The 27905-nt window shown below is 55.4% G+C and overlaps 9 protein-coding genes across 9 annotated transcripts; 5 read left to right on the top strand and 4 right to left on the bottom strand.

The window, feature by feature from the left end:
- Window positions 1-2747: 2747 nt before the first annotated feature.
- On the top strand, window positions 2748-4137 carry MKK02DRAFT_41385 (putative endoplasmic reticulum protein; the record flags this gene model as incomplete). Its single annotated transcript, XM_053091547.1, has 4 exons — window positions 2748-3095; window positions 3394-3536; window positions 3697-3795; window positions 4008-4137. 4 exons carry the CDS (start codon window positions 2748-2750, stop codon window positions 4135-4137), a joined length of 720 nt encoding a protein of 239 aa, XP_052941535.1.
- Window positions 4138-4345: 208 nt separating this feature from the next.
- MKK02DRAFT_41384 (uncharacterized protein) lies at window positions 4346-6254 on the bottom strand (the record flags this gene model as incomplete). The annotated part of the gene is made up of 2 exons (XM_053091546.1): window positions 4346-4448; window positions 4495-6254. 2 exons carry the CDS (start codon window positions 6252-6254, stop codon window positions 4346-4348), a joined length of 1863 nt encoding a protein of 620 aa, XP_052941534.1.
- Window positions 6255-6662: 408 nt separating this feature from the next.
- MKK02DRAFT_41383 (putative DNA repair protein rad16) lies at window positions 6663-11365 on the top strand (the record flags this gene model as incomplete). Its single annotated transcript, XM_053091545.1, has 18 exons — window positions 6663-6906; window positions 6961-7211; window positions 7256-7814; window positions 7861-8372; window positions 8424-8623; window positions 8673-8853; window positions 8918-9033; window positions 9089-9302; window positions 9356-9427; window positions 9512-9773; window positions 9848-9990; window positions 10046-10138; window positions 10188-10304; window positions 10356-10444; window positions 10644-10704; window positions 10763-10823; window positions 10881-11089; window positions 11249-11365. The coding sequence occupies 18 exons, from the start codon at window positions 6663-6665 to the stop codon at window positions 11363-11365; spliced, it is 3501 nt and encodes a 1166-aa protein (XP_052941533.1).
- Window positions 11366-13405: 2040 nt separating this feature from the next.
- MKK02DRAFT_21374 (glutathione S-transferase) lies at window positions 13406-14062 on the bottom strand (the record flags this gene model as incomplete). The annotated part of the gene is made up of 4 exons (XM_053086405.1): window positions 13406-13518; window positions 13577-13749; window positions 13798-13942; window positions 13975-14062. Coding segments are annotated over 4 exons (519 nt in total), but the record flags the coding sequence as incomplete, so codon positions are not given.
- Window positions 14063-15680: 1618 nt separating this feature from the next.
- Window positions 15681-16823, bottom strand: MKK02DRAFT_41381 (uncharacterized protein; the record flags this gene model as incomplete). The annotated part of the gene is made up of 3 exons (XM_053091544.1): window positions 15681-16288; window positions 16343-16407; window positions 16486-16823. The coding sequence occupies 3 exons, from the start codon at window positions 16821-16823 to the stop codon at window positions 15681-15683; spliced, it is 1011 nt and encodes a 336-aa protein (XP_052941531.1).
- A 416-nt stretch (window positions 16824-17239) lies between these two features.
- On the top strand, window positions 17240-20227 carry MKK02DRAFT_41380 (ER-associated protein catabolism-related protein; the record flags this gene model as incomplete). Its single annotated transcript, XM_053091543.1, has 11 exons — window positions 17240-17323; window positions 17468-17654; window positions 17714-17904; window positions 18195-18364; window positions 18483-18654; window positions 18708-18836; window positions 18886-18996; window positions 19313-19475; window positions 19564-19737; window positions 19816-19949; window positions 20015-20227. 11 exons carry the CDS (start codon window positions 17240-17242, stop codon window positions 20225-20227), a joined length of 1728 nt encoding a protein of 575 aa, XP_052941530.1.
- A 665-nt stretch (window positions 20228-20892) lies between these two features.
- On the top strand, window positions 20893-22643 carry MKK02DRAFT_35581 (mitogen-activated protein kinase; the record flags this gene model as incomplete). Its single annotated transcript, XM_053089208.1, has 10 exons — window positions 20893-21026; window positions 21077-21193; window positions 21387-21485; window positions 21506-21509; window positions 21557-21592; window positions 21644-21866; window positions 21916-21978; window positions 22051-22168; window positions 22227-22328; window positions 22421-22643. 10 exons carry the CDS (start codon window positions 20893-20895, stop codon window positions 22641-22643), a joined length of 1119 nt encoding a protein of 372 aa, XP_052941529.1.
- Window positions 22644-23115: 472 nt separating this feature from the next.
- On the bottom strand, window positions 23116-26049 carry MKK02DRAFT_41378 (putative pheromone-processing carboxypeptidase KEX1; the record flags this gene model as incomplete). Its single annotated transcript, XM_053091542.1, has 15 exons — window positions 23116-23570; window positions 23623-23836; window positions 23897-23977; window positions 24041-24286; window positions 24401-24515; window positions 24569-24708; window positions 24765-24910; window positions 24964-25012; window positions 25069-25137; window positions 25191-25258; window positions 25313-25457; window positions 25519-25579; window positions 25634-25729; window positions 25781-25850; window positions 25902-26049. 15 exons carry the CDS (start codon window positions 26047-26049, stop codon window positions 23116-23118), a joined length of 2103 nt encoding a protein of 700 aa, XP_052941528.1.
- A 415-nt stretch (window positions 26050-26464) lies between these two features.
- MKK02DRAFT_30754 (uncharacterized protein) lies at window positions 26465-27243 on the top strand (the record flags this gene model as incomplete). The annotated part of the gene is made up of 4 exons (XM_053088129.1): window positions 26465-26608; window positions 26647-26724; window positions 26899-26913; window positions 26992-27243. The coding sequence occupies 4 exons, from the start codon at window positions 26465-26467 to the stop codon at window positions 27241-27243; spliced, it is 489 nt and encodes a 162-aa protein (XP_052941527.1).
- Between the last annotated feature and the right edge of the window lie 662 nt (window positions 27244-27905).

Genomic DNA, 27905 nt, shown 5'->3' with positions numbered 1-27905 from the left:
CTGTGCAATCAGCACCGTCCCGCCAAGCAGCTATCGATCCGGAAGAGGGAATACCAAGCATCAACAAAGGATGGGTCGCTCACTAGCAGGTTCCAATATATCTCGCTGAACGCAGTCTTGCAATGACTTCAAAGCTTTACACCGTAAGTCGATGGGACAGTAAGACCAACAAGCAAAGAGATATGGAGATGTTCTGTTTGGCTGTAGCTATTCTCGATCGACTTTTCATCTGGATGACGTCAGCAAACAATATAATGCCAAGCAGACGGTTTCGCCACCCAGCCACACATTCCTCTTGTACGCAAGCTCACCTCAAGCATCCTCTCCACTGCCGCTCTCTCGGTTCTACGCCATCGATCTATGTGAGAAGTCACCACCGCTGCATCAAGACGGGTCTTATCCTTTGATGATTGACGGTACTGCGGTCGGTTTAGCTCGGCGAAGAGCCTGGGGATTCATTCACAAGTGTGCCCGAAACAGCGAACATAGGCAAAGCGAGCGACACATAGATATGTGGGTTGCTCATAGACTGGTATAGCTGTATAACAGACGTTGCTCCCAATATCAAGTCCCTACTACATCTGTATCACATCAAGGACATCTGTTTGAATCCCGTGACAGAGGCACCAAAAAGATTTTGGTCTTGGCTAGACCAGGTCTGCTTGTGCCGTGCCCTTAGGTGGCGCCAACCCCTATCGGAGCCGGTTGACGGCGGAGCTCCTGAGCATAGAGAACGGACTCCGATTATATATCCAACGAAGATCTTATGTTTGTTCAAAGCCCAACCCTCCGCCCACCTTTGCCTACGGGAGCGTCCCCCGAAGGTTTAGATGTGGGTTTCGGGTGGACACACCGACCTCAAGCATTGCCACCCTCCCAGGTTGTAGCCGGCCCCAGCCCGCAGGATGAGGCCGCCCTGAGAGAGCGGGACCGGGTTATTGCCTTTTGACTTTATGACCATAGTAAAGTATATAAAGTTTCAATATTGTAATCCAGTTTCCGGTGCATGAAGTGCACGATGAAACCACGGATTCCCAGCAACATTAGACGACGGCCTTACTCGCGACTTGCGGAGATATAAGACGCCGACGATGTGGCTCTCTCCTGGGACGGGGCTGGTCAGATGAAGGGTGAACAGTGGCAAAAAGGGAAGGCGGCGGCGCGACTGACTTTTACGTTGATTTTGCCGATCGTGAGGTATGCTGGCATTCCTTTCTACTTCTTCTGATCTATGCAGAATCATATTCTGTGCTTTTGGCGTGTCAACAGGGAGCATTGGATGCATGGCAAGCGCCTGTAGGTCCTGCGCACAGGCCGTCCGGAGTGCCACATCAATATACGAGACACAAACCGGAAATCCGGCCGAGGAATGCTGATTTCCGGGTGTCTTTGCCACCCTCGCGAACGTGATGAATGCCTTGCTTCAACTGCTGCCTAGTCTCATAGTGCCCCTGTCCAGTGCCTTGCTACCAGAAAACCCCAAAAAAACACATAAACCCCCTCTCAGATCAACATGCGGACCAAGATCGACGAGAAGAAGAAGTCCAAGCCTGGAAAGGGGCAGAAGGTACGTGCTTAGATGATCATCCAACCCAACACACACCCATACGTCCCTTTACACACAGTTGGACACACAACACCTGTCCTTTACCCCTGAAGAGATGAGACAGTCTGATACAAGAGCTTTGACTGACGTAGCTAGGCACAGCTCCGCCCGGTGCCTTCTGCCCCTGGTGCCAAAGGACCCTCGGCAAATCTGCGTCCCCGCCCGGCTCCAGCTGCACAGGCTGCTCTCTCCAGGGCCTCGTAAGCTATTCCATCTACTCATGCTCCTTTGAAACGTTATCTCTGCACTATCATATCTGTTGAAGAGGCTGCAATGGGCTACTCGCGCGTCTGCGAGCCTCGTCATGCAGATGGGGCCAGGCTGAACCGACTGGGTTGATCTGGCGAGCGATGAAGTCACTGCAGACTTGATTCATCATACTGAATCCTCCTACATCCATATCCTTAGTTCCCCGCACTGCCGGCTCCACTCACTGCTTTTCTTGCTATCCCTGATTGCGGATCGAGCGCTTAGCTGATGACATAGTGTACCTGGCGAGTGGATGTACCCGAAAGGGCTTCCCAAAACTTCCGAGCGGGACTACCGGTTCCTCTGTCAAGAACTCCGCGAGTGCGCAACCTCGAACGACCATTTCTAGCTCAAGCAGGTCCTCATTGGACGTCTTCCGGTGAGTTTCACTATTGCACGGTACATCCTGTCTTTCGGATTTGAGGCTGATGAGCTGTAGGGGAAAGCGTTGGGGTCTATCCCCTTCGCGAGTATCTGGACGACGTACCATGAGGATATTGATCTGTGGATCTTGACCCAGGAACTCTCTCGGAGACGGAAGGTGTAGATGGTCGGGAGGGGTGAGGGTCGAACGGTGCTTGTGATGGTGGTGAAGAAGTCAGGGGTTCTAGTTTTGTGTTGTGGATGTCAGGGTGGTTAAGAGTATCAGCGAGGACCTCTAGCTAATAACCGTGTCGATCTTCACTGACTCCGCAGAGCTCGCACATCCTTCTGATCACTCAGATCGCCAGGACAAGCCGAACACATCTCGCCACCCAAGCTCGCAAAAACCGCCACTCAGAAGCAATCCACTCGATCCGCCACAATCCTCTGCTCCGCATTCCTCGCGTCGACGCTCGAACTCAAGCTTCAAGCTGGCAAGCTTACTTTCTGCATCTATCGATCACTCAACATGCCCGAATCAATCTCCGTCACTCTGCTCGGCTCTACAGGTCTCACCGGCTCCGCCACCCTCCGCTCCTTCCTCTCATCCACCTCTCAGGCCTTCTCAATCTGCACCTTCACCCGCTCGGCTCCCGCCAATACTCCGACCGGTCATCAAGCCACTACGCACGCGAATCGGACCTTCCCGGACCTCTTCAGCGCTGTGACGGAGCAGCTCGCGAGTAAAGGAGACGTATATGTCAGCTGTCTGGGGACGACAAGGGGCGCGGCGGGCGGTTTCGAGAATCAGAAGAAGATTGATCTGGACTTGAACAGGGATTTGGCGAAGAAGGCGAGGGCGGATGGGGCAAGCGTGGTGAGTCCATTGATCTGGGAAGAGGTCTAGGATAGCGTCTCTCTTCGGTCGAGGAACCGAGGGGAGTACGGAGAGATGTGAGAGGGAGAAGGCTTCCACAAGCTTCTGTACATCTGTCGCCGCCTGCCTGAAATGAACCGCCGCTGTGTTTACTCTTTTCAAGATAGACTTCGAGCACTACTATCCAGACGATCTGGTCCTGCCCGTATCCCTACGCCTCCTCGATCCCACCCAGCCGTCTGCCAATCGTCCTCCCTGCTCGTCACCCAGCGTGTAAGCGCCTCGCTGACACATACAGGCAATCCTCGTTTCGTCCGGCGGCGCCAACTCCAACTCATACATGGGCTATCCCGCCATGAAGGGACAGCTAGAGGACGACCTGATCGGCATGAACTATGAACACACTGTCATCCTGCGTCCGGGACTTCTCATGGGTCCGAGGTATGTTCTTACCTCCTTCATCCCTCTCTCACCTCCTCTTACCCCTGGTCTTCCATTCCCGTCTTCTTCTCCGCATGTCCCTGTCTCCCGATCACCCCTTACCCTGAACTCACCATCCCCTCCTTTTCCTCATCTTGGAAGAGCTCTGACTGACGACCAGGACGGAAACTCGCGTGCCGGAGCTCATGACCCAAAAGGTCTTCTGGGGGTTGGGGAAGATCGGACTGCCGATGGACAGTCTGCGTATTGATGCTGCCGAGTGAGTCTAGAAGGAGCTGTATATCCTTCTCTCATCTCCAATCTTTTCGTAACGGCCTCTCTTCATCCCAGCTATTCTCCTCGTATCGCTTGTTTCCCCTCCAGTACTTCTCCCACCGCTACACAATCTCTTCTACGTGCTCCATTCCCTCTCTCCTCGCCCTGTCTATACGCTCTTCCTAAGACTATCACGGACCCGTACTGACCCATCAGCGTCGGCGACTGTATTGCCCACTTTGCGACCAACCCTCCCGCGGACAAGGTCAAGATTGTCGGAAACAACGAGATGATCGCAGCGGCGAAGCTGTGGCGGGCGGCGGCGGGTCAGGCCAAGGCGACTTGATTGGGTGGATGTGAGAGAGGGACAGAGCCCGAGCCGGACCTGGTGCAGAGGCGGGGATCTGGGGGTGATCCGAATCTCGTTGGACTTTTGTGCTATTACCTACTAGATCTATCTACTATGTACCCTATGCACCTATAGAGTATCGCCCTTCTATCAACAGCTCAAAGGACCTCAATACCCTACTCCCGCACCCTAGCCCAGCTGTACCCTAGTCCACTCTTATTGACCCGTACAGTCTCCGAATGGCAAAGTAGGACGCGATGTAGCCTATTGATCCGCCGATCAGGAAGTCTAGAAGAGCGAAGATGGATCTAGCAGATCAGCGCTTGATCCAGGCTGAGTGGCGGAACTACTCACAAGTACCCAAAGTACAGTGTCACACTCGAGATATTATCGAGACTGAGCCTACTGGCCCAGTACCATATCCCATACACATACACCCAGAACGCGCTCCCTCCGCCAATCAAAAACGCCCGCCAATGCCACCTGTACTCTTCCCCGCATAGGACAAAGTACGTAAACAGCACCGTGACCGTCGCGGTGGTAATGACGACGACCGAGAATGTGAGGAAGAGGAAGCCAAAGGCATAGTACGCCCTATGTCCAAAGAGGGACGAGAGGACGAAGTACAACTCGACGAAGGCCGCGCCAAAGGGAAGGACGCCGCCGAGGATAGCGGACTGGACGGGACGGAGATACCATGGCTGGGGAGGAATTTGGCGTGGGATAGGATGGACGCGTACGGGCTGAGCGAAAGGTCCGTGTCGCATCCCGTAAAAGTATCCAGCGACCGAGAGGGGGACGGAGATGAGGAACCATAGGAGGAGGATAGCGAGGATAGTTCCGAACGGGACGGCGCCGGACGAGGAGGAGCCGATGAGCCATAGATTGAGGAGTCCGATGCCGGTGAATATGATGGTAGGGAAGAGGACGGCGGTGAGGACTATATTGGACTTCCAGTTGTCTCCGCCGTTGGACGAGTAGGTGCGGGCCGAGACGTACCCGCCCACGCAGGCGAAGAGGGTCCAGCAGAGGAGGAGGACGGTCGCGAGTGAGCCGCGGTTCGAGGGGGATAAGAAACCGAATAGGGCAAAGACGAGGGTGATTCCGCACATGGCGACGAGGTGCGCTCCGTTGCCTACCATGACTGCGAGCAGCATGGGGCGGGAGGGAGCGCGGAAAACCTCGCCGTGTACGAGCTTCCAGCCGTAGTCTTCCTGGACGTCCTCTGAGAGGTCGATGGCGTTGTACCGGGATATATCCTTGGACATGGTCCGGTACAGGATCATGGCGACCATGAAGACCAAAAAGCCGACGATGACCAGGGAGTTGATGAGCGAGAACCAGTGGATCCGGGGGTCAAAGACGTGCAGGTAAGCATCCCACCGGAGACCCCAGGGGATGTCCGACGGTGTGAATTGGACGGCGTACGTGTATGCGACCTCGTTGGATCCCGTCTCCGAGAGGTGGTATTGCCGCTTCGACTCGCAGTCGACCGATCCGCCCGGCAGGATCGAGTCGACCGACCGAGGATATACCATCACGCCGACGACGCGGAAATGGTCCGCATCCCGCGCGTGGTACTGGACGTAGATATCATAATGGTTGTTAAGCGCCGGCCGAGCGGGATCCGTCTCGTCGTCTCCAAGACTAAATCCCGAGGCATCCAGGAACACCTCCCCCGTCTTGCTATCCTGCCTCTGCTCCGACGAGGGCAATCCGTCAATCACCAGATTCAGCCCGTAATCCTCCCTTATCCGCTCATTGATAAATAATGCGTCCTCCCCGGGCACCGTGCTTCGACACAGCATATTGCAGGTGGAGTTCTCCAGCATCTTGACGTCGTACGGGGACGACAGGATGCGGTCGCCGAATAGGATAGACCCGAGGGATTCCGGCTGTTTGACGGGTCCGCCGGAGGGAGCGCAAAAGTGGAAGCGGGGGTCATAGTAGTCGAGGGAGATGAGGGAGCGGAGTTTGGAATTGAGCATGGGAGTGAGGGTGTTGACGAAGACATCGAGCTGCTCGCCTCGGCGGTAGTCGCGCGGGGCGGTACCGGGGAGGTAGAAGGCGAGGGAGGGGGAGAGGAGGGCGAGTAGGAGGGTGGAGCGGAGCATTGCGATACTTTTGGGGTGGGGGAACCAGGTGATGGATGGATGAAGGATCTGACCAGCGGGCTATTATCCCTTGGTGAGCGGTGAGCCAGACGATGAGCTGGTCGAAAGATGTACCTCTGATCGTGTCTCTCCGCTCGAGCTGCTGCTGCGCCGCATTCCTCATTCCTTTCTTCTCGCAGGCGTGGGAAAGTCAGGTACACGTGGCCTCCCTCGACGCGACGCGACTGGGTGGCGTCGGCCTTGTCCGCCTCCACTCCGCGATCGCTCGTCACTGGCTCAGGAAAAGAAAGTTGACGGTGGAGGTGGGGTGTGGAGCAAGACAGCGAGAGTTGACTGGACCTTCTCATCTTCTACCCCGACGACGACGAGATAGCTCGTTCACCTCTTTCCCGAAGAATCAGCAGCAAGATGCCACCACGCAAGACTCGTAGCTCCCTACCGACCCCGGCCGATTCCGCCAAGTCTGCAGAAACCCCTTCGACCTCATCAGCCGCTTCCACTCCGGCAGTATCGGCTAGTGGTCGAGGCAACAAGGCCTCAGCTCAGGCGGGACTGCCTACGCCTGATAGTATGACGGATGGGGATGATGCGGGGACGGAAGTCGATGAAGAGGAGGTGAAGCCAAAGAATGCGAGAGGGAGGAAGCGGAAGGGTAAGCTATCATAGTTTCGTCCGTTATTGACGAGGAAGAAGCTCACTGTTCCAGTGGAGTCCGAGACTGAGTCTGTCTTCTCTGCCCCCGCCGCTGGATCGACCTCGAAGGGGGCTTCCGGATCCCCGAAATCTACCATCGATAGTGTCGCCATCCCCGGTCGGCGGTCCAAGCTGGGTCAAGAGCAAACGGGCTCAGCCGATAATCTGACGCTCGGCTCATCTGCCCCAGTGGGGAAGAAGCCACGTCCGAGCGCAGTGGCTAAGCTGGGCGAGCTAGAAGGTGAAGAGGGGGGCGAGAAGAAGGTATACTAGTCCCCTTACTCTTTGTACATCATGCTGACTAGCAGGTCTTTGATGAGTTCGGCCTCGAAGTCATCCCCTCTGCCCCCACTCCCGCCGCAGTACCCAAGGGCAAGAAAGACAAGCACGCCGCCCAACCTTTCAACATCGGCAAGTACTCGCGAGTCGCCAAAGCCTCCGCCTCCGAGCTCGCACTATCGGATGATGATACCCCTACGCTCCCCAAACCAGCGGCCGCTCGAGGTCGGCCCAGAGCCTCTGCCGCATCCTCCACCACCAAGCCTAAGGTCCAGCCCAAGGGACGAGGTAAGCCCAAGAAGGCGGAAGCGTCCGACGAGTCAGAAGTCCCACCCGCAGCAGCGGATCACTTTGCGATGGACTCGGACGAGGAAGAACGGCAGCTTAAGGCTGCGATCAGAGCTTCGGCGGCCCGGGGCGTGACGGACAGGTTCGGGAGTGCGAGCACGACAGAGGTGAATAGTCGGGCTTCGAGCGCTATGCCGTCCACTGGCAGAAAGGGGGCTGGGGCGGCGGGGCGGAGTACAGCGCCGAGTACGCCTAGTACGGGTCGGAAGTCGAGAGTGGCTGCTATCAAGTCTGCAGAGAGTGAGCTTTCGGCCTCATGAATGCTGGACAGAAGCTGATCGGGCAGAAGTCAAGAAGGCGATAAAGCTCTCCTGGTCAGAGCAGGACGGAACGGACGATGAGTCCGGGTCGGACTTTGGCGGGTCCGGCTCTGGAACAGGATCGGACGCCTCGTCCGCCCTCAGCTCGGAAGAAGAGGACTCGGACGACCCTATCTCTATCGGTCCCGGCAGCGGCAAATCCAAGTCGAAGTCCAAGTCGAAAGCCAAGGCCAAGGCCGCGCCAAAGACACGAGGGGGCAAGACTAGGAAGTTCGCCGGGAAAGGTCGGAAGCTAGGCGATTCTACGCCAGGTTCGGGCAGCGAGGTCGAGGACGAGTCGATGGCGGAGGAAGACCTCGATGCGCTTGACGACGAGACAAGGGAGATGACCATCCAGAAGATGAAGGAGGGCAAGGCGGCCAAGCGGGCGGAGGAGAAGGAGAAGATGAAGCCGATAAGGAAGGCAGAGGCGGCTTTGAAGAAGGAGTTGGGGAGGAAGTTGACGAATGGGGAGAAGAATAGTATACGGCTGGTTTTGGTGAGTTCGCTTCCAGCTGGGAGGTCCAGGACCTTGGAGCTGATATGATAGCACCACCCCGAGCTCCGGGATGTCTGGGGAGACCTACAGCAGAACGTCGTACCCATCAAACCAGTCATGATGGAGGCGCACCCCTCTCTCAAGTTGAACCTTCTGCCGTTCCAAAAGGAGAGTCTGTACTGGATGAAGGAGCAGGAGAAGGGGGTGTGGAAGGGCGGCATGCTGGCGGATGAGATGGGAATGGGGAAGACGTAAGCTCGCGTCCTCTCAGCAGCGAATGGGCAAAGCTGACAAAGACAGGATCCAGACTATTGCGTTGCTTCTTTCGGAACCAAGAAGGAAACCCTCCCTCGTCGTTGCGCCGGTCGTGGCGCTCATGCAGTGGAAGCATGAGATCGAGAATAATACGGATGGGTTCACGGTGTGTGTTTGGCATGGGCAGGGAAGGATGAAGGCGGCCGAGCTGAAGAAGTATGATGTGGTGAGTTGCCTTCACCTCTCGCTTCTGGAGGAGGACAGCAAGAGGGTAGAAGCTGACGAAACAGGTACTCTGCTCGTACGGTACCCTCGAAGCCTCATTCCGGCGGCAAGCCCGCGGGTTCAAGAAGGGCGATGTGTTCATCAAAGAACAGTCGCCTATGCACACGTTCGAATGGTATCGGTGAGCCCCTCTTTCTGTGCGAATTCCTAGACCCAGGGCAAGAGCCGACGAGCAGGGTCATTCTTGACGAAGCCCACAATATCAAAGAACGCAGTACAAACGCCGCCAAAGCCGCCTTTGCCCTTCAAGCGCAATACAAGTGGTGTCTCTCCGGCACGCCTCTCCAGAATCGGGTCGGGGAGCTGTACTCGCTCGTCAGGTTCTTAGGGGCCGATCCGTTCAGTCATTACTTTTGTAAAAAGTGTGATTGTAAGAGTTTGCATTGGAAGGTGAGCTACGCCGTGTGGAAAGAAGGATCTGCGAGGACGAGCTGACGATCCAGTTTACGGACAAGCGGACGTGTGATCAGTGTGGGCATGGCCCGATGTCGCATGTCTGTTTCTGGAATACCGAGGTGAGCTCATCTTTTCCCTGCCCATGTCTGCCTTCAGGTACAGGTACAGGTACAGGTACAGACGGGACCGAGCTGACACTATAGATTCTCACTCCTATCGCGCGATACGGTATCGAAACAGGTGGACCGGGCCATACCGCCTTCAAAAAGCTCAAAGTCCTGCTCGATCGAATGATGCTTCGTCGGACAAAACTGGAACGGGCGGATGATTTGGGATTACCCCCTCGGACGATTGTGGTGCGGAGGGATTATTTCAGTCCGGAGGAGAAGGAGCTGTATATGAGTTTGTTTACGGGGGCGAAGAGGCAGTTTGCGACGTATGTGGGGCAGGGGACTGTTTTGAATAGTGAGTCCCGACACGATTGAGGGGGTCAGGGGGGATAGGGACGAAGGGGAAAGGAGCAAAGCTGATCTGAGCAGACTACTCGAACATCTTCAGTCTGATTACGCGGATGAGGCAGATGGCGTGTCATCCGGATTTGGTCCTGAGGAGCAAGACGGCCATGTTAAAGGATATGGAGACCACCGCCGAGGGGACGGTCTGTCGGCTGTGTCAGGATACGGTGAGCTAACGGGTCTATCCATGATTCCACCATAGGACTAGAGCTGACTTCATAGGCTGAAGATGCAATCGTCTCTGCGTGCCGACATGTCTTTGACCGAGAGTGCATCCGGCAGTACCTCGAAGTACAGCAAAACAGGGGTCATCGCGTGAGTTATCGGTTCCTCAGGGCAAGAAGAACATAGCTGACTAGTTTAGCCTGAATGTCCAGTGTGCCATATCGAAATCTCGATCGACCTGGAGCAAGAGGCGGTTGATGTTGAGGAGAACAGTAAGAAGGCGAGGCAGGGGATCTTAAGTCGGCTGGACCTCAACGTAAGCTCGATGATCCGGTCCGATGGCGGGTGTCCACAGCTTACGAGGTAGAATTGGAGATCGAGCTCCAAGTTGGAGGCGCTGGTGGAGGAGCTGGAGAAGCTGCGGAACAAGGATTGTACGATCAAGTCGCTCGTCTTGTGAGTTGGCTTCTGGCCTTGATCTCGGCCGCCGAGGCAATATCGAGGAACGAGGCATAGTCTCGCATTTATATGACTACTTTCAGGCGAGATAGGGAGGCAAAAGAAGGGGCAGCACCAAAGAGATCTCTCTGTTACCTTCTGGGAGCTGTGGCGGTCTGCGGTCGAGACTAATTAAGGCATCAGCTGACACGTGCAGCTCTCAATTCGTCTCTTTCCTTGACCTCATTGCTTTCAGGCTGCAGAAGGCCGGCTTCAACGTGAGCTCCTTCTTCTGTGTTTAGGTGGTATCCATTGGGCATCAGCTTATTATATCAGATCTGTCGACTCGAAGGCGGAATGACACCGCAACAACGAGACGCCACCATTCAACACTTTAGTACGTCGTTCCCTGCCTCCAGCCCGACGGCGACCCGAGCCAGAGCTAATTTCTCAGTGAACAACACCCACGTCACCGTCTTCCTCATTTCGCTCAAAGCCGGCGGTGTCGCCCTCAACTTGACTGAAGCGAGTATGGTCTTTATGATGGACTCGTGGTGGAACCCTTCGGTCGAGTATCAGGCTATGGACCGGATTCATCGATTGGGGCAAAAGAGGCCGGTGAAAGTGGTGAAACTCGTAGTGGAGGATAGTATTGAGGATCAGGTGAGTCTTTCGTATTGAGCTGTCTATCCCAATCCTTCCAAATCCGCCCGCCCCGCCCCCCTTCCCTTCTCGTATCCCCTTCCTCTGCCCTCTCATTCTTGACATGCTTTGTTTCGGTTGCTCTTTCACATGTATAAGGCTAGAGCTGACATCTCGCAGATTGTCCAACTGCAACACAAAAAGTTGGCGATGACTGAGGCGGCACTTAACAAGGACCCGGATGCTGCGCTCGGGAAGTTGACAGTGGAGGATTTGGGTTTCTTGTTCAAGATGTAAGGAGCTGGGGGAGGGGTATGGGGAGATGGCGAGATGGGGAAGTGGGGAGCTAGCGAGCAGGGGACAGGGCGAGAATAGGGAGCGGTATGAGGAGGTGGGTAGGTGGGGAGATGGGAAGGCCAGGTCCGGTTCGATACTGTGTAGCTTCTACTGATAATGACTGCTACTACCTCTTGTACATGAAGCTGTGTATTGATTGCACGGCCTAGCTAACGCGCTCGCAACCTAATGACCCTCATGCCGTGGTATAGCGGGTAGGCCGAGTCAGCTGATCTGACCTCGGCCGGACTTGGTGAGATCGAAAGTCAAGTCAAGTCCGCCGGATCCCGAACACAATGTCCTACCGGCCCTGCGAGTCAGCGACTCGCTAAGTGAACAGAACCGTTCATTGATACTGAGTCATTCACATGTCCACACATCTAGTAGAAGCACCACCCGTCCAACCGAGGCACACCTCGCGATGTCTCACAGCGCCACATCAGTCTCCTCTATCTCTTCGATTCTCCCGGCTGTCATCGCGATCATTTCCCCCTTGTGGTTCTCGAGTGTGAAGCGGGTCTTACTGCTTGGCGTGTTCGAGATCGAGTAGGCAAGAGCGCTCGATAGCTCTTGGTCGCGAGCATCTTTCCTGTCCGCGTCGCGTGGGTCCTTATAGCGTATATCGTCCCGACAGAGAATCGCAAAAGTGGCACCCTCCTGTAAGTGCGAGCTGAAGTCGGTGCTGATCATGTCCGGCACATTTTCGTCGATGTACGCAAATCCATCCTCATCGGACATACATCCCCAGGTATACCATCTCATCGCCGAACACGCTGAGGTACCTCTAAAAGGTTGGGGTCGGTGGTTGATGTGGCTGTGAATGGATAAATCCGTGGGAAGGTTGGCGGTCAGATAGACAGGGCCGTACCATTCTTTCGGTACCAAGAGATGAGCTTGTATGTGCATCTCGCTCGGAAGCTTGTTGCTACTGGCGCAAATGCTTTCAGAGGGGGATGCGAAGACTGAGTAGTCGTTCTCCGAGGGATCGAGATTGATGGTGGTCGCATTGTAGACGATGTCGCGAAGTCTTGGCAGTTTGCCATCCGCTCTGAGAGAGTAGAGGAAGCATACCGTGGCGTCAGTCTCTGATTTCCGCAGAGCGGACTCTTCTCCGTCTTTCACGATGTATCGTGGTACCAGCCCCACCACACAATTCGCGATCTTCGACCTTAAAAGCCTCGATTCGGCTTCGAGCCGTGTTGCATCGTTTGTGAGATAGTCGCCGAGGTCGACTTCGGAACCCAGGTCAAGCTCGTGGCGCACGTTCTCTCCCGAAAGGAGGAAGTGGGTCTTGGTCTCGTCCGGGACCAGGCGAGCGTATTCCTGAGCGTATCAGCAAAGGACCGAGAGCAGGGGAATAAGACAGCTGTCTGCCTCACCCGACTGAGCAGAAGAAATGTCCTGTGCATCCAGGTCCGGCACCGGACCGTGTCTCCTCCACCTTTCACCACCATGGTCGGCTCCCCTTTCTCGCCCGCCCTGATGATCATGCCCCATAGCTCGGGTGGTAGATGAGGACTCCAGGCAGTGTCGTCTCCTCCAGAAGCAGAAACAGACATGATCGAGCGAGGTAGGGTCAGTCTGGTGGAGGGGGATGAGACTCAAATGTACGAGATATAACAATGTATGTATTGAGTCGTGGATGGGGAGAAAGGGGATTGAGTGTGGGTTTGCCTTTATCGACCTGAATGAGGTCGATCTGTCGGATTTGCAGTCTACTGGGTGAGATCCTTTCTTCAGCGACACCCACGGCTCCGATGCCCCCACGGCGCAATCTGGGTGGCGATCCGTTCAAGCTCGTCTCAGATGTCACCTCACTACATGACACGCGCGGGGGCGGACAAGCGGTCAGCAAGAAGGAACAGTTTTCAGCTCTCTCCGCATATCTGCATCTCAGCTACCTACCCGCGCGCTGCCAATACTGTTCACTGAGTAAGCCGTACGAGACACGAGTGAGAAGTTTCGCACTGATCAGATGCATACCGTCAAGAACGTTTCCTATCATGTAGGAATTCTCCCAAGTATGCCTGCCACCTCAGTCCACGAGGCTCGGCTACTGATCTCCGCCCACCACCGCGCAACATTGGGCGATTTGCCATCGGCGTTGATAAGCGCTTGAACGTGCCCAGCCTGTCGCTCAGCTCGACACACAAACGAGAAGTATCGGGAAACATACCTCAAGGACAGCGAGTGCGTTAGGAACATGAAAGAGGTCCGCGAGTGTGAGCTCTTGCCCTGCCAGATATGGCTGCTGGGACAAGAGACGCTCGTATCCGGTCAAGCGGGTATCGAGCATCCGACTCAAGAAGGCGACAAGGGTCGGGTCGGGCGGGACTCCGGTGAACCTGCTCATCAGCTACAGAGCATCGTCAAGAGAGGTTCAGTAGACTCACATCTCCTTGTAAAGACACTCAAACGTAAGCTGTTCGGCGAAGATGGTGAAATTCGCGAGCTCGACATCGCAGGCTGTCTGATACCGCACAACTTGGTTGATATCGCCCATAACGTGCAGGGTCGACTTGACTCGCATGGCGATGTCTGGCATCAGCGCGGCTCAGTCGATGACTTACACTTGATGATACTCCTCGACTCGTACACCTCGATACCCGCTTCATCGTCCACCATATAGGGCATTTGCTTGAAGGGCTGATGCTGCAGCGCCCAGTCATCGCCCCTTATGTCTTCCCAGTCCAGAGGCTCGATCCGGAAGTCTGCCAATCAGCGATGAACCGACCCGTAGTATCACAAGAGCATCCGGACCTACCTTTCCCGTCTTCCAAGCCCATCTCGAGGAGGCAGAATACTACCCGCGCCAGACTCTGCCGGTCAGCTCGTCGCTCGCTTGGAAGCTTACTTTGGAGTAGGCGTGACCGTGCAGAACGAACATGACGAGGATGCGCTGGTTCAGAGGATAGTATAAGACTGGCGGAGGTACAGCTTCATGTCCAGAGAGTTCTGAACTTAGGAGAACTTATATATCAGTTACCAGTACCAAACCATGACCGACGGCCATCCCGCGGACTGATGTTGGCAGGCCGATGGCCGAGCGCCAAGCATCGGGATCGCATACCGACAAAGCGGCAGTTCCACCGTGTTTCGGACTGTTTCAGGTGGTGCTGTGATGACAGTTCGACGAGGCATGTGAATGGGAGAGCAAGCCCTCCGAGGGCGTCAAAAAGAACGAGCTGTAGACTTGCTTGTGTACGTCAGAAGCCCTTCACCACATCACAAGTTGTACGACCTGTCAGATCATACAACTTGCAATGTAGCGGGAGCCCCCAACTCGGCGAACGGGCGGACCCACATAGTGATCCCCTGGTGTCAAAACCGTGTCACACAGTAAGGGCACAATGGCGCCCCCACATCTCAAGCTTTCCACATCTCCTTGCGGAGCTGGGTCTAACTTTCGTTGGATCGTATTTATGCTTCGCAACATTGATGCATGTTGCGAGATGGTTTGCAGTACATGCATGCAGTCAGTGGCCGTCCAGATGCCTCCAACCATGCGGATAACGGAGTTTGCGGTGATACGTTTTGTGGCTCTCTTCTGGGACGGGGCTGGTCATGGGTGGCGAATGGCCCTATTTTCTTGTAGAACGAGCCCTGTGCAGATCCTCCATGCCGAGTCGACCGATCACATGATCAGTTGGGGAAGACAGCGCCGGGGCTAAGAAGCCACAGTACCAGCGCCAGAAGAGACTGCACGAGGAATGGTATGGCCCCATGTCTCACTCTCCAGCGTTGCTCTTCTACCCACTCATTCTCCCAGCTTTCCTGTGAGCCATGTATAGGCCCACTACAGGTTACATTCGAGGACGACAGGCATTACCCTTCAAGATAGGGAAGGCCGGAAGAGAGACGCCTTTGCCGATCCATCCTGCTCGTCTTTTTCGTCTTCCGCTTCCGCTGCTTCTTCCCTTTCCGCGGGTGCGGCGCCGCTCGGGCGATCCATGGCATCTCCCCCTCCTAGCCTGGTCTTTCCCAACTCCACCATGCTTAACACACAGAACCTGATGGGGAGATGAAGAACACTGCACATATTGGATACATTTTTCACACTGACAACTGATCTCCACTTTTTAACATTTCCATGCCTTCTTTCCGGGCACAACGTTCCTTGTCCAAACATCCCCTCCAGCCTTCCTCTCTCGCTCGCCCGCGCGCTTCTTCTACCTCTCTCCGCGCTTGAACTTCCCTTCTCCCACTTCCCCTTCTTCTTCCCACACCCCTGGGCTCTTTTCCCCGTCTCCTTGTCAGACCCGATCCAAATTGCCCCCTACTTCCCCTGCCCATTTAAGAACCCCCCATCTACTTCATCAACCTCCATCCCCCCATCACCTTCTTCCTCATCTTCCACCCCCTCCGCCGCCTCATCCTGATCCATCAACTCCCTCGCCCGCTTCAACGCCAATTTCGCCTCCATCGCATAATGTTCTTTGCGCTTCTCCTTGAACTGCTCCCTCTCCGCCTTCTGCTCCTCCGTCATCTCCTCATCTGAATCAGAGAACACATCCCCTCCAGCCTCCTCCCCATGCTGTGCAGGTCGCTGCGCATTCGCAGCTGTATTCGCCGACGTCGCGCCGAGGGCCATTCCGGTAACTTCCGTACCATGTCCGGAGGGGAGAGCGGCGGTCTTACCGTCTGAGGTCTCGCCGCCGGGGTTGGGGGCGATGAGGTGGGCTTGTGCTTGTGCGGGAGCAGGGTCGGAAGGGGTCCGAGAGCGTGAAGAGGAGAAGGAGCCGCCGCCGGGACGGACGGGGCCGGACTTGGTGGGGAGGGAGAAGGAGGCGGAGCGGGAGGATGAGCTCGAGCGGGTCGAGGCGAGGGAGGGGCGGCGGTCTGAGGATCGGCCGGGAGATTGTTGAAGGTCGAAGTCGGGGACGTCTGTATGTTAGCTGTAGGCCTCAGCAGAAGAGGCAGGAGGAGCAAAGGACATACCAGACATTGCATCATCCCTCTCGCCATTCCCCCAGACATACGGCGTCTTGGGCTCAGTAATCTTCCTATACCCATCAGCCCCTATCCCTCATACCCTTCATACCCCTCATCCTCATCTTCTCCCCCTTATCCCTCCAACTCACATAGTACTATTCTTCTCCGCCTCTGTATCCACCAAATTCTTCTCATCCCACTGCACCCTCTCCGCCTCCGTCGCCGGCTGATCCCCTTCCCCAATCTGGCTCGGTCGCCTCAACCCATTCTTGAGAATCCCTTTTGCAGGCGGCGGTCTAGCCGCTGACGGCGTAGTAGGTTCCAGGTCCACTGCTTCGGCGTGATCGTGATCGTGGTTCCCGTCTAGATCGATGGGCATGTCGGACTCGCCTAGGATCCGAGCTTCTAGGGATTCGGGGAGGTCTCCGGGGGCGCGGGAGGGCGGGTTGGGGGGGATATCGATGTGCATGGGGTGAGGGGGTGTCATTGTGCTAATAATTGTGTGGAGGATCCGGGTTGGATGAGGTGAGCTGCACCAGTGAAGGAGTGGTGGTCTGTGGCGAAGCTGTAGTGATGCTTCTGAAGGGTGCGGATGAGGTGAGGTGAGGTATGAATGCGGTTGAAGCAGCACCGCACCGCAGCGGCGCCGACAAGGAAGGTCCCATGACGCAATACACTACGGTTGTAGTGTTATTAGTCGGCTGGAAGGGGTAATTTCAAAAGGACCTGGGCTGATTAGAAACTCTAATCACGCGGTGGCCAATAGCAAAAGCACCCTCTACTCTTATTAGCGGGTGTATTTTATGGTGCGCGCGACGTGGAGGTAGCACTCTACATCCAGCAACTTCCATCGTCTCTATCTGCTCTATACCTGTCACTCACTCCATACTCACATACAAAAGAATGCGCGCACACAACGTAGCTTCAACAGCGGGCGCGAGTGCACTCTTGCTCGCCCTCACGGCGGCGGCGGAGGCGTCGTTCCAGGTGAGTTGCGAGAGGGGGAAGAGCGCGACGATGAGGCGGGGAGGGCATAGCGAGGCTACTCCTTTCTTCTCCCTTCGCCTCTGGACCACCCCCTGCTGGACTTAGCCATCACACACAAAGAGGGGATAGTAGCTGACATAGTAGCCTACAACGCTCACTGCCCCCTTCATTGAGCAATTCCAGGAACAGATTCCTCAATCGCGATGGACCGTCTCGCGCGCGACGAAGCAGACTCCTGTGGGGGACGAGACGTTCTCGTATGTCGGAACGTGGGCTGTGGAGGAGCCAGAGGTGTACCCTGGTATCAAGGGCGATACTGGTCTTGTCCTGAGTGAGCTTAAAGTCGCGTACATAGGCTCTTGAACGTGCGCAGTTGAGCTGACGAGGCAGAATCCAAGGCCGCCCACCACGCTATATCGACGCTGTTTGCCGAGCCGGTCGACCCGAAAGGCAAGCCCTTCGTCGTCCAGTACGAGGTCAAGCTTCAGAAAGGGCTAGACTGCGGAGGAGCGTACATCAAGCTCCTCACGGAGAGCGCGGACGGGGAGGGGCTCAGGGCTGGCGCAGAATACACGGATAAGGTGAGTTTGGGTTTCTCGTGGAGGAAGTTTTGTCATTTGTGTCTTTGCGGGGATATTGCGAAGAGGGGAGATGGCGAGGAGAGGTCAGACGCTGGAGTGCTTCATGGATAATCTCCTCAATGCCTCTCTCCCGCCTCCATACTGCGGAGAGGGAGGATGCCAGAGACAGGCCAGATGCTGGAGTGCTTCATGAATATTCTCCTCACCTCCTCTCTCCCGGCTCTCTGATTCGTCCCCTTTGTCTCCCCTCCACCTCCTCGTCTTCCTTTGTATTTCCTGCTGATAATCAGACTCCTTTCACCATTATGTTCGGTCCCGACAAGTGCGGCTCGACCAACAAGGTCCACTTCATCTTCAGGCACCAGAACCCGATCACGGGCGAATGGGAAGAGAAGCACCTGCAGAACCCGCCGGCCCCCAAGATTACGAAGACTACCGCGTTGTACACCTTGATTGTCAAGTAAGTTGACTATCATCCCCGTCAGGATTACGGAGGCTTGGCAACTGTCAACCTAGGGCTACATCTAGCACTGCTCGGTCTGAACAGTAGTATAGCAGAGTAGTAGCTGATCTGCCAGGCCGGATCAGACATTCGAGATCCTTATCAACGACGAGTCGGTCCGATCCGGTTCGCTTTTGGAGGATTTCGACCCGCCAGTAAACCCGCCCAAGGAGATCGACGACCCGGAGGACTTCAAGCCGGAATCATGGGTCGATCTCGCCGAGATTGACGACGAGACCGCGTCCAAGGTGAGCTCTTCTTGTGCCTCTCATGCCAGCTGGGGACAGAGCTGATGTCATAGCCCGCGGACTGGGACGAGGACGCGCCGCTCATGATCCTCGACACGACTGCGGTCAAGCCGGAAGACTGGCTCGAGAATGAGCCCGAGATGATCCCGGACCCGGAGGCTGAGAAGCCGGAGGAGTGGGATGTAGGTTTTGTCTTAGGTGAAGAGAAGAGGAGAGGCGCTGATAATACAGGACGAGGAGGATGGAGACTGGATCGCGCCGCTCGTGGCCAACCCGAAGTGTGATGAGGTCTCGGGATGTGGGATTTGGGCTGCGCCTAAGATCAGGAACCCGGAGTACAAGGTCAGTCGTCTTTTCCTCTTATGTTGCTTCATTCCTCTTTTTCCGCTCTTTCGCTCCATCGATGTTTTGCTCCCCCACTCCTTCATCTCCTCCTTTCCCCCCCCCTCCTCTCCTCCCCTTCCTTAAGATTCTCGTCTCAGACGCTTCATCAAACTCCCCTTCCTCTAATCTTTGTCTCACACGCTATCTCGAACTCTTTCTCCCGCTATTCTTCGTCTCAGACGCTTTGTCAATGGGATGAGCTTCTTCCTTCCACTACACTTCGCTCCTCCTCTTCGTCGACTTGTGACTTGGAACATCAGCTGATCCTTCGAAGGGCGCATGGACCGTCCCCAAGATCCCCAACCCCGAGTATAAGGGTATTTGGGCCCCCAAAAAGATCTCCAACCCTCAATTCTTTGAAGACTCGACTCCGTCCGACTTTACCAAGATTGCGGGGATTGGAATTGAGCTGTGGACGATGACTGAGGATATCCTCTGTCAGTCTTAGTGTCTCGTTCTCTATAAGCTACCGCTTGTACCATACTGTGACCTGGGTGGTGAGGGGCTTGAAGCTGATCTTTGTAGTCGACAACGTCTACGTCGGACACGACGCCGCGGACGCCAAGAAGTTTGCGGCCGAGACTTTCCACGTCAAGAAGCCGATCGAGAAAGAGGCAGAGGGATCTGACTCTGACGAGATTGAGCTGGAGGCCAAGACTTTGTTGGAGAAGGTCCAGTTGAAGGTGTATGAGTTTATGCGTCAGTTCACTTGTCTTCTCAATGATCCTCTTAGATGAGGCCTCCAAGAAAAATTGGGATCTCGAGCTGACTTTGCAGACCTTGCGACCGATGACTTTATGTCGGCCGTCAAGCAGATGCCGGACGTCGCTGCCGGTCTTGCCGCTACGCTGTTCACGGTCCTTGGGATGCTCGCTGCTCTCTTTGGTCTCATGGGTTCCAAGCCTACCGTTGTAAGCTGCTTTCCCGTCCTGCTCGTTTCCGGGAATTCTCGACGGGTGAAAGCTGATACCGCTAGGTCAAGAAGACAGCCGTCAAGGTCACTTCTGAAAAGCCCGTCCTCGCCAAGCCCGTCAAGACGACCCCTGGCGCCGAGCCGGTCGTACACGAGACGATCGTCGTGCCGGCCGTGACGGAGGTGGTGGAGCCGGTGATTGTTGTCCCGGCGGTGCCGGTGGCTGTTGAGGATGCGGGCGCGAGGAAGAGGGCGACCAGGAGCAGTAAGGAGTAGATGTGGAGCGGTGTTGTCAGAGAGTAAGAATGCGAGAAGTAGACGTGATTAGGGATGGAGAAGGATAGGGGAGGTGGGAGATGAACAGAAGAAGTGAAGTGGCGGAAGTTTAGATGTTTTATCCTTATCGCCTCAGATGCATATGCCTCTTTGCCATTTCTTCCCAGCTGTCTTGCAGCGTGTCCAAGGCCAGCCTATGATCTTTCAGTGATCTTGACTCTCTGTGATGAAACGATATCGACCCCTTGACGATGCCTTGCCGCGTTCCAAGGTTTATCTGAAACGAGGCAATTTCCCCATCCGGCAAGTATGGAATGTGATCGCCCCTGTTACGTCACTTTACATTCCAGGCCGCTCTCTGCGCGCTGCGCTTTGGTCGCTTGGAGCCTTTTGTTCGCTGTCCATATCCGTTCACCCAAGTATATTCTCCGTAGAAGCTATATATATACTGAGTACAGCGCTATCTAAAGCTTCCCTCTTGCCTCCACACACCCCACCTGCTCCTACCTAGACGCATCAGCCGCCGAGCTCGACTTGACGACCGCTGAGCTAGCGCCAAGAACGTACATTCCTCCTTCCTTCTTCGTTCTCCTTATCGACCACCTCAGCCCACCCCCTCCCCTCTCCACTCGATACCCTATCGATCGACCGATCCGCCCGCCAAGATGAGCAGACGCGCAGCCGCAGCGGAGATGACGCCTCCTCCACCTACGATGGAGGAGCAGTTGGCGAGCTTTAGGGTCTCGGAGAATTACGAGGTGGATAATATCGTCGGCGAGGGGGCTTATGGACTGGTCTGGTGAGTGAGGTCATAAGGATGGTGGGGTGTATAGAGCTGATATACTATAGCGCAGCCACGCATATCGCCTCGGGAACCAAAGTCGCCATCAAGCGGATCATGCCGTTTGATCATGCCATGTTCTGCCAGCGGACATTGAGGGAAATCAAGCTGTTGAGGCATTTCAGGTGAGTCTGGGTTCCCCCATCTTCTCGACATCCTGCAAAAGAGAGCCCAGTACAGGTTAAGCGAGAGATGAAGGGCGAGACGGAGCTTCTGTTTGGAAGGGCGGGCTCTGGCCAATTGAGGATATGGCTGGTGGGCGGCCAGACGGGGCGACGAGCTCCAAAGTGACTCGCGGACAGTAGCTGATACTCTCAGACACGAGAACATCATCTCTATCCTGGACATCATCCTCCCCAAGAGCTATACCGACTTTGTCGAGGTATACTTGGTGCAAGAGCTGATGGAGACGGATCTGTGAGCTTCTTCCTTAGAAGCCGCGTGGACTAAGCTGACCATGTTGTCACCGAGTGATCCGGACCCAAGAGCTCACAGACGACCACTGCCAATACTTTATCTACCAAGTAAGCTAGCCTATACTCAGCTTCGGATCTGGGCTCGAGCTTATATCTCAGACCTTCCGCGGCCTTAAGGCCCTCCACACAGCCAACGTCCTCCACCGGGACCTCAAACCCTCCAACCTCCTCCTGAACGCCAACTGCGATCTCAAGATCTGCGATTTCGGGCTGGCGCGCTCGGCCGCTGCGCCGCCGCCGGACGTGGGGCCGCAGGGCGGACAGGGGTTCATGACGGAGTATGTGGCGACGAGGTGGTATCGTGCGCCCGAGGTCATGCTTTGTGAGTTATAGGTACTGCTAAGAATATGGAGGTAGAGCTGACAAGACAGCATTCCAGGAGTATACCAAGGCGATTGATATTTGGTCTGTTGGGTGCATTTTGGCCGAAATGAGTGAGTGTTCTCCTCATCAGCTAGCGACCCCGGGAATCGTAGGCTTCTCGGTGCCTAGCTGATCCCTTGTAGTCAATGGCAAACCCCTCTTCCCCGGTCGGGACTATGCAGACCAGCTCAAGCTCATCCTCGACGTCGTGGGAACGCCCAACATGGACGACTTTAACGAGATCACCTCGGACAAGTCCAAGTAAGCTCACTTGCCACTCTGAGCCGATTTTGGAGAGAGCCTCAGCTTATACTTGTAGGGAGTACCTCCGATCCCTACCGATGACGCGGAAGCGGGACCTCTCGCGCGTCTGCCCCAAGGCTAGCCCGGCAGCGATCGATCTCCTTCGTCGGACCTTGACGTGAGTAGGCGTATCTCTGCACACCAGGACTCAGCTATATCTAACGTGTTCGGGAATGAATGACCAAGGAGCCATAGCTGACGCCACTCCAGCTTCTCTCCCCGTAAACGCCTCACGGTCGAGCAAGCCCTCTCCCACCCCTACCTCGAGCCCTACCATGACCCCTCGGACGAGCCGTCGGCTGTCGCGCTCGAGGCGGAATTCTTCCATTTCCCGATGACCAAGGAGAATGAGGAGCGGAATAAGGAGTGGTTGAAGCGCTTGTTGTGGTATGAGATTCAAAAGCCGGTGGCGGAGTATGAGGAGGCGCAGTGAGCAGTGCAGTGATGGATGGAGTACGGAATGGAGTGGGTGAGGTGGGAAGGGGGGAAAAGTGGAGATGTGGAAGAGGGGAGAAGGATGAAGGAAAGAGGGTATAGCAGCCGGAATGGGGCGAAACGTAGAGCGAGATTCTAAGCAGGAAGGAAGGCAGGGGAGCTAGGAAGAAGGGACAAGAAAGGCAAGTGAATCAGCGGACCCAATAAGTCCGGCGGGGAGGGTGACGGCGGGTTCTTGGCTTCTTTGGGTTCTCTAGTAGATTTTGAACTTTGATATGACATGATACCCACTCCTTGCGGATGCATACGAAAAGTCCACGACCCACAATATACCCTTCTATGCGCTCGACGTGCTCATTTCAGGAGAGGGGCCATACTCAAACTAGTAAAACAGACAACCGGGCAATGATAGCATTCTAAAAGATACCCAAAGACCAAGACTGGTTCTACACAATTTTCCTACCCATGATCTACCTGCGCCCTCCCCCTCCTCCTTGACCCTTGGCCTCATCCTCCTCCTCATCCCCCAACGCAAACATAACCGTCCCCGCCGGACTTCCGAATTCACTCCCTCCCTCACTCCCTCCGTGCCCACCTCCACTATGACCCCTCCCGTGCCCGTGTCCGCGTTCTCCATTCAACGGAGGCGTAGATCGTCCGCCTCCTCCTCCAGCAAGACCGGGACTATCCGGATCCCTCGCCCTCCCCTTCCCCTTCCTCAATCTCTTGCCTCTCGGGCTCCCCATCCCATCTTCTAGATGTAACGCACCGAGCGGAACCCGTTCCTCCGCACTCCCATCCGCTCCGTCCATAATGCCAAACTTTTGGCGTCGTAAATGAGCCTTGCGCCGGAAAAAGAAGTAGAGGCCGACAATGGAGATGAGGAACAGAAGGATCATCAGGGCCGATCCGACATTATACGCCGCTGGTACGTCAGCTAGTGTCCGCATTCATAAGGTGAGGGTAGCTGAACTCACCCTCCCAGTCGGTATTCCCACCCTTGAGGAGCGGGATCCCCGCTGCAGCCGTCGTCGCCAACCCGAGCTGGACTCGGTCGATCGAGCCGACGCGGGACTTGCTGGATGATGCGATTCCGGGGAGGAGGGCAAAGTCGACTTCCATAAAGCGGGTGATCATGTCGTTTGTGACGTGCGGGACGTCAAAGCCGACCATGTGCGACGAGTCATATACCTAGACAATCAGCTCGAGCTCGATCCTCCGTGAAGCTAGATCGGGTATAAGTGAACTCACCTTGGCATATGTCAGATTCCGATGTGTCCGCCAAGTCCCCACTTGCGTGCCATTGATAAACCACTCGTCCGACGTCGAGTTCTATTATATCAGCTATCACTCCCTTCATTCCCATCCCTGGCGATCAAGACACAGAGAACTCACCCCCATCCCCTTCTTCCCATCCCATATCAACCCATCACAGATCCTTTCAATCCCCTTGTAATTACAAATCAGATCCTCCGCGCCCGCAAACATGAGGATCGGGACACCCGCCTCCAGAATCCCAGGGAGAAGGTCGGACGAGGATGGGGTTTTGTACATGGTCAGTTCGGAACCGACACGGCCGTCGCATTCGACCCAGGCGGTTTCCTTTTTATTGGCGTGGAGGGCGGTGACTACGTCTGGGCGCTAGTGGTCAGCTGGGCTAATCTTAGCGGAGATTGGGGCAGCTGTCGGGTGCCTATACAATTCGAGGATAGGGACCAGGACAGGGGACAAGTAGAAGAGTCAAGCGAGACTTACGCGGAGAAACTTGTACACATCCCCTAGATCAGGCGGCCAGTTCATCCCGCACGCCGGCCAATCATCTACCAGCCGCACATCATAGACATTCATACACGTCTTTTTCCCATTCGTCCTATCGCGTCAGCGTCTCAGCCCTAGCCAAACCACCGCAGTACGGAAACTCACTCATCCACGAAAGGATCCGTCACAGAGGACATGACCCCCCCGCACCCTCCACCTAGATTAACAGGATGATCCCCATTCTTCTTGACCCGGGCAATCTCATCCATACATTGCTGCAGGATCGCTTCCATCTCTTGTGCCGGCTGTGGGCGTGAGCTGCTTCGTCCTCATCCAAGAATGTGTGACGTTCGCAACTCACCGCACTGTCCTTCTTGATCAGACCCTTTTCGTATGCGAAATCCACGTAGGCGGGGTACTGCTCAAACCCGTCGATCCAGCCATTCCCGATCGCGACACCGGCGAGCTTGAAGTTGGGGAGGAGGTTGGTAGCTAGCAGACCTTTGGCTGCGAGTGTCAGCTGATATTTCGTGAACGACGCAGAGTCTTCGGCGACATACCAAAGTAAGGAATGTATTGGCCCGCAAATGATTCTCCGGCGAGATATGTCTGGACTATCAGCTGAAGATCTCGCGCGTCCACACGGCATCAAGCAGCAGACTCACGTCGACACTGGATAGTTCCGGGAAGATATGGTACAGATTCTGAAGGAACTGGATCAGATGCGCAGAGCCCTAAAGCATCAGCTTCTAATTCGATCAGGATGCCAAAGATCAAGAGAGCTCACCTCATCCAGATCATGTAAATACCCGTTAGTCGGTACAAATGAATATCCAGTCCCAGGAGGTTGATCGACTGGGTACATCAGCTGCAGGTCCTCGTCCAGAAATGGAGATGAAGCTAGCTCACTAAAGATAACAGTCGCATACTCTTCCCATCCGCCCTCAACCAGCTCCACCTCAACCATCCCCGACTTGGTCTTACTTTCGCTGACGGTCCTGAATGGTCCGATCTCCATCAAAGACCCATCGAACGAAGAGCAGCCTGGTCCACCCTATATCCATCAGCTTGGGTCCATCGTACCTTTCGACGAAGCGTCCAGCTGAGAGACTCACGTTGAACCACAGAATCACGCGCTGCTTGCCTGCTGCTCTTCTCGCTTTGATCATCATGAAGCTATCCCGTCAGCTCGTGCCCGAAATGATGGATTCTGAGGCAGACTTAGCTCACAATAGCGTAGCATCAACTCCTGTAGCCCCTACACCTCCTCCGGCCCCTTCTCCGGGATATGAAGGTATACTCCCTGCGTACACTTCGATAGGATGACTGAGGCGTGAGCTTTGGGCATGGAAAGTGTCTGAACAACGCAGAACTCACGTAGGATGGGTAGCCATATCGGGTACGCCAGGAAGAGAGGGCACGTAGAGGTCCGCAGCGCTGGGAAGGTCTGGTGGTATCAGCTTGACTTTCTCGTGTAAGTGTGAAACCGTAAGCTCACTGGAAGTGACGCCCCTCACCCCAGTCCCAGATGCTCTACGTGAAGACTCGCCCCTCTTGATCTCCTCCGCGAGCATTGAGGTATTGCCAGCGGGGGTGATAGGCGGAAGAGAGCGAGGGAAGACCCGCGCATCATATACGGAGTTCATGCCGGGTAGCAGCAGCTGCTGAGCTCCGTTTTCGGGTTTTCGGGATAGATTTGATTGCTTCGGCACGCAGTCACTGAGCCGACTGTCGATTTGGCCACCTCTCCAGGGGCTGTTTGGGCAGTATGGACAAGAGCAACGAGTCACAACGATAAGAAACAATCGAGGAATGCGGCGCAGCTTGGTCACGGAAAGCGCGCGCGAGCCAAGAAGTATCGTTACGTAACGGGCTGAAACGCGCCTGCTTTTGGCCAGATGCCGCCGGAGGGAGTGAAAGGGGTCTTTGGTTGAACGTTGATGGGTCATCTTATCGTCTCGTCTGGCTCGAGAAGGCTGGTGTCGATGTGCAGGGGTCCTCAACACTCTTGCTCGGAGGCATCATAGCCGCGTACATGTACACAAGACTTGACTGATGACTATGAAGCTAACGAACAATACTGCTGTGCCTCGGTCCTGCTTCCTAGCCTGCCTCACCTGCTTGTTGTCTGCTTGCTGCCCAAGAAGAGCTCTTGGAGTACGAAGGCGAAACAATTGGTGGCTCACTGAGCCTCACTTCGCCGCTGTACGTCCGGTCTTCATGTTCTTGAGCTGACCCCACAGATCGTCTCCCTTCGTGGCCTAGAGGGCTCGGCAACACTGACAATGCGGTCCGCATTTCCCGCGTCATCGGTCGATGGCGTGAGTGCGAGTACGCCAGACACACGGTGAGCGTCCATTGTCCGTATGGCGACGGTATTGGTCATGGCAATAGTCAGGAGGTACAACCCAGTCAAGGGAGGTCATATTTACCTATCGCGTACGGGTGTCCCGCTGTGCAGTGCAGTCATATCAGCTGGTGAAAGCGACTGTCAGTACCTTGCGAGGCGTGTGAGTGTCAACGTTTGCGTTGGCCTCCAAGATTCAGTATCTGTTTCATAAGTCTGGGGAGCGGAACGGTCGGACCAGCTGAGCATTCAAAGACCAGGAGCTTTCTACAACGCCGGGACCCCACCGACCGACCCAGCCAGTCAAGGACAACGCTACATCCGGCCTCTTAACCTACTGCCCATACGGGCTTGCGATTGTCAAAGGGACGCCGCAAGAAAGACACCATCACGGCCTCCTTTCCCCCTCTCGCCCGCCATTCATCCCATCTCGGACGCCTTAGTTCCCCGTCCCGCCATGAATCGTTTAGTATGCGTGGCCTGCGCATGGTGAAGAAAGAACCGGAGATAAGGACGAATGGAATGAGACGAGGCCAGAGGGCAAGGCGAAGAGCCGAGCATGAGGGCGTTCGATGAATCTCTGCAGAGTGAGCAAATTTGCGATCAAACCCGGCGCCGTCCGACCCTCCTGCCCGCAGCGATCCGAGATTCTCAGCGTTGAGATCACAGCATACATCACAGCAAGTACAAGATAAACTCATCGCTGTCTAGTATTGTATATATCGAGAATGTTTGGCGCTCCTGGCTCCACCGAAATGTATTACGGAGCTGGAGTTTCCTATATTATCTCGAGGCATTAATCCGTCCGTCTAGTGGATCTCTTGAGCGGTGCTCGTACGTCTAGTGCTGGTACGGTACTGTGACAGAAGAGAAACCATGCTTTTTGATGAAGAAAAGAGAAGCTAGATGGGTCGGGGTGCGCGATTATATACGGCCCAGCGGGCGGCGGCGGTGGCGGTGGAGACGGAGTTTGGCGGGAATAGGTTGATACGCTGCCCTAAAGGAATGACACGTCATGGGTAGATGAAACGTGCAAATTTGTTTCAAGATCCTCCACTCGGCACGTCCACCATATACAAACAAGTAAGCACAGCAGCAGCCCTATCAAGAGGAGTAGAGAAGAACTAGAGGACTGTAAGTATCGCTGCACTTCCG

This window comes from Dioszegia hungarica, assembly GCF_025882075.1.
Source record: "Dioszegia hungarica strain PDD-24b-2 chromosome Unknown MKK02contig_32, whole genome shotgun sequence".
NCBI lineage: Eukaryota > Fungi > Basidiomycota > Tremellomycetes > Tremellales > Bulleribasidiaceae > Dioszegia > Dioszegia hungarica.
This window is presented reverse-complemented; position numbering and strand designations above follow the sequence as displayed.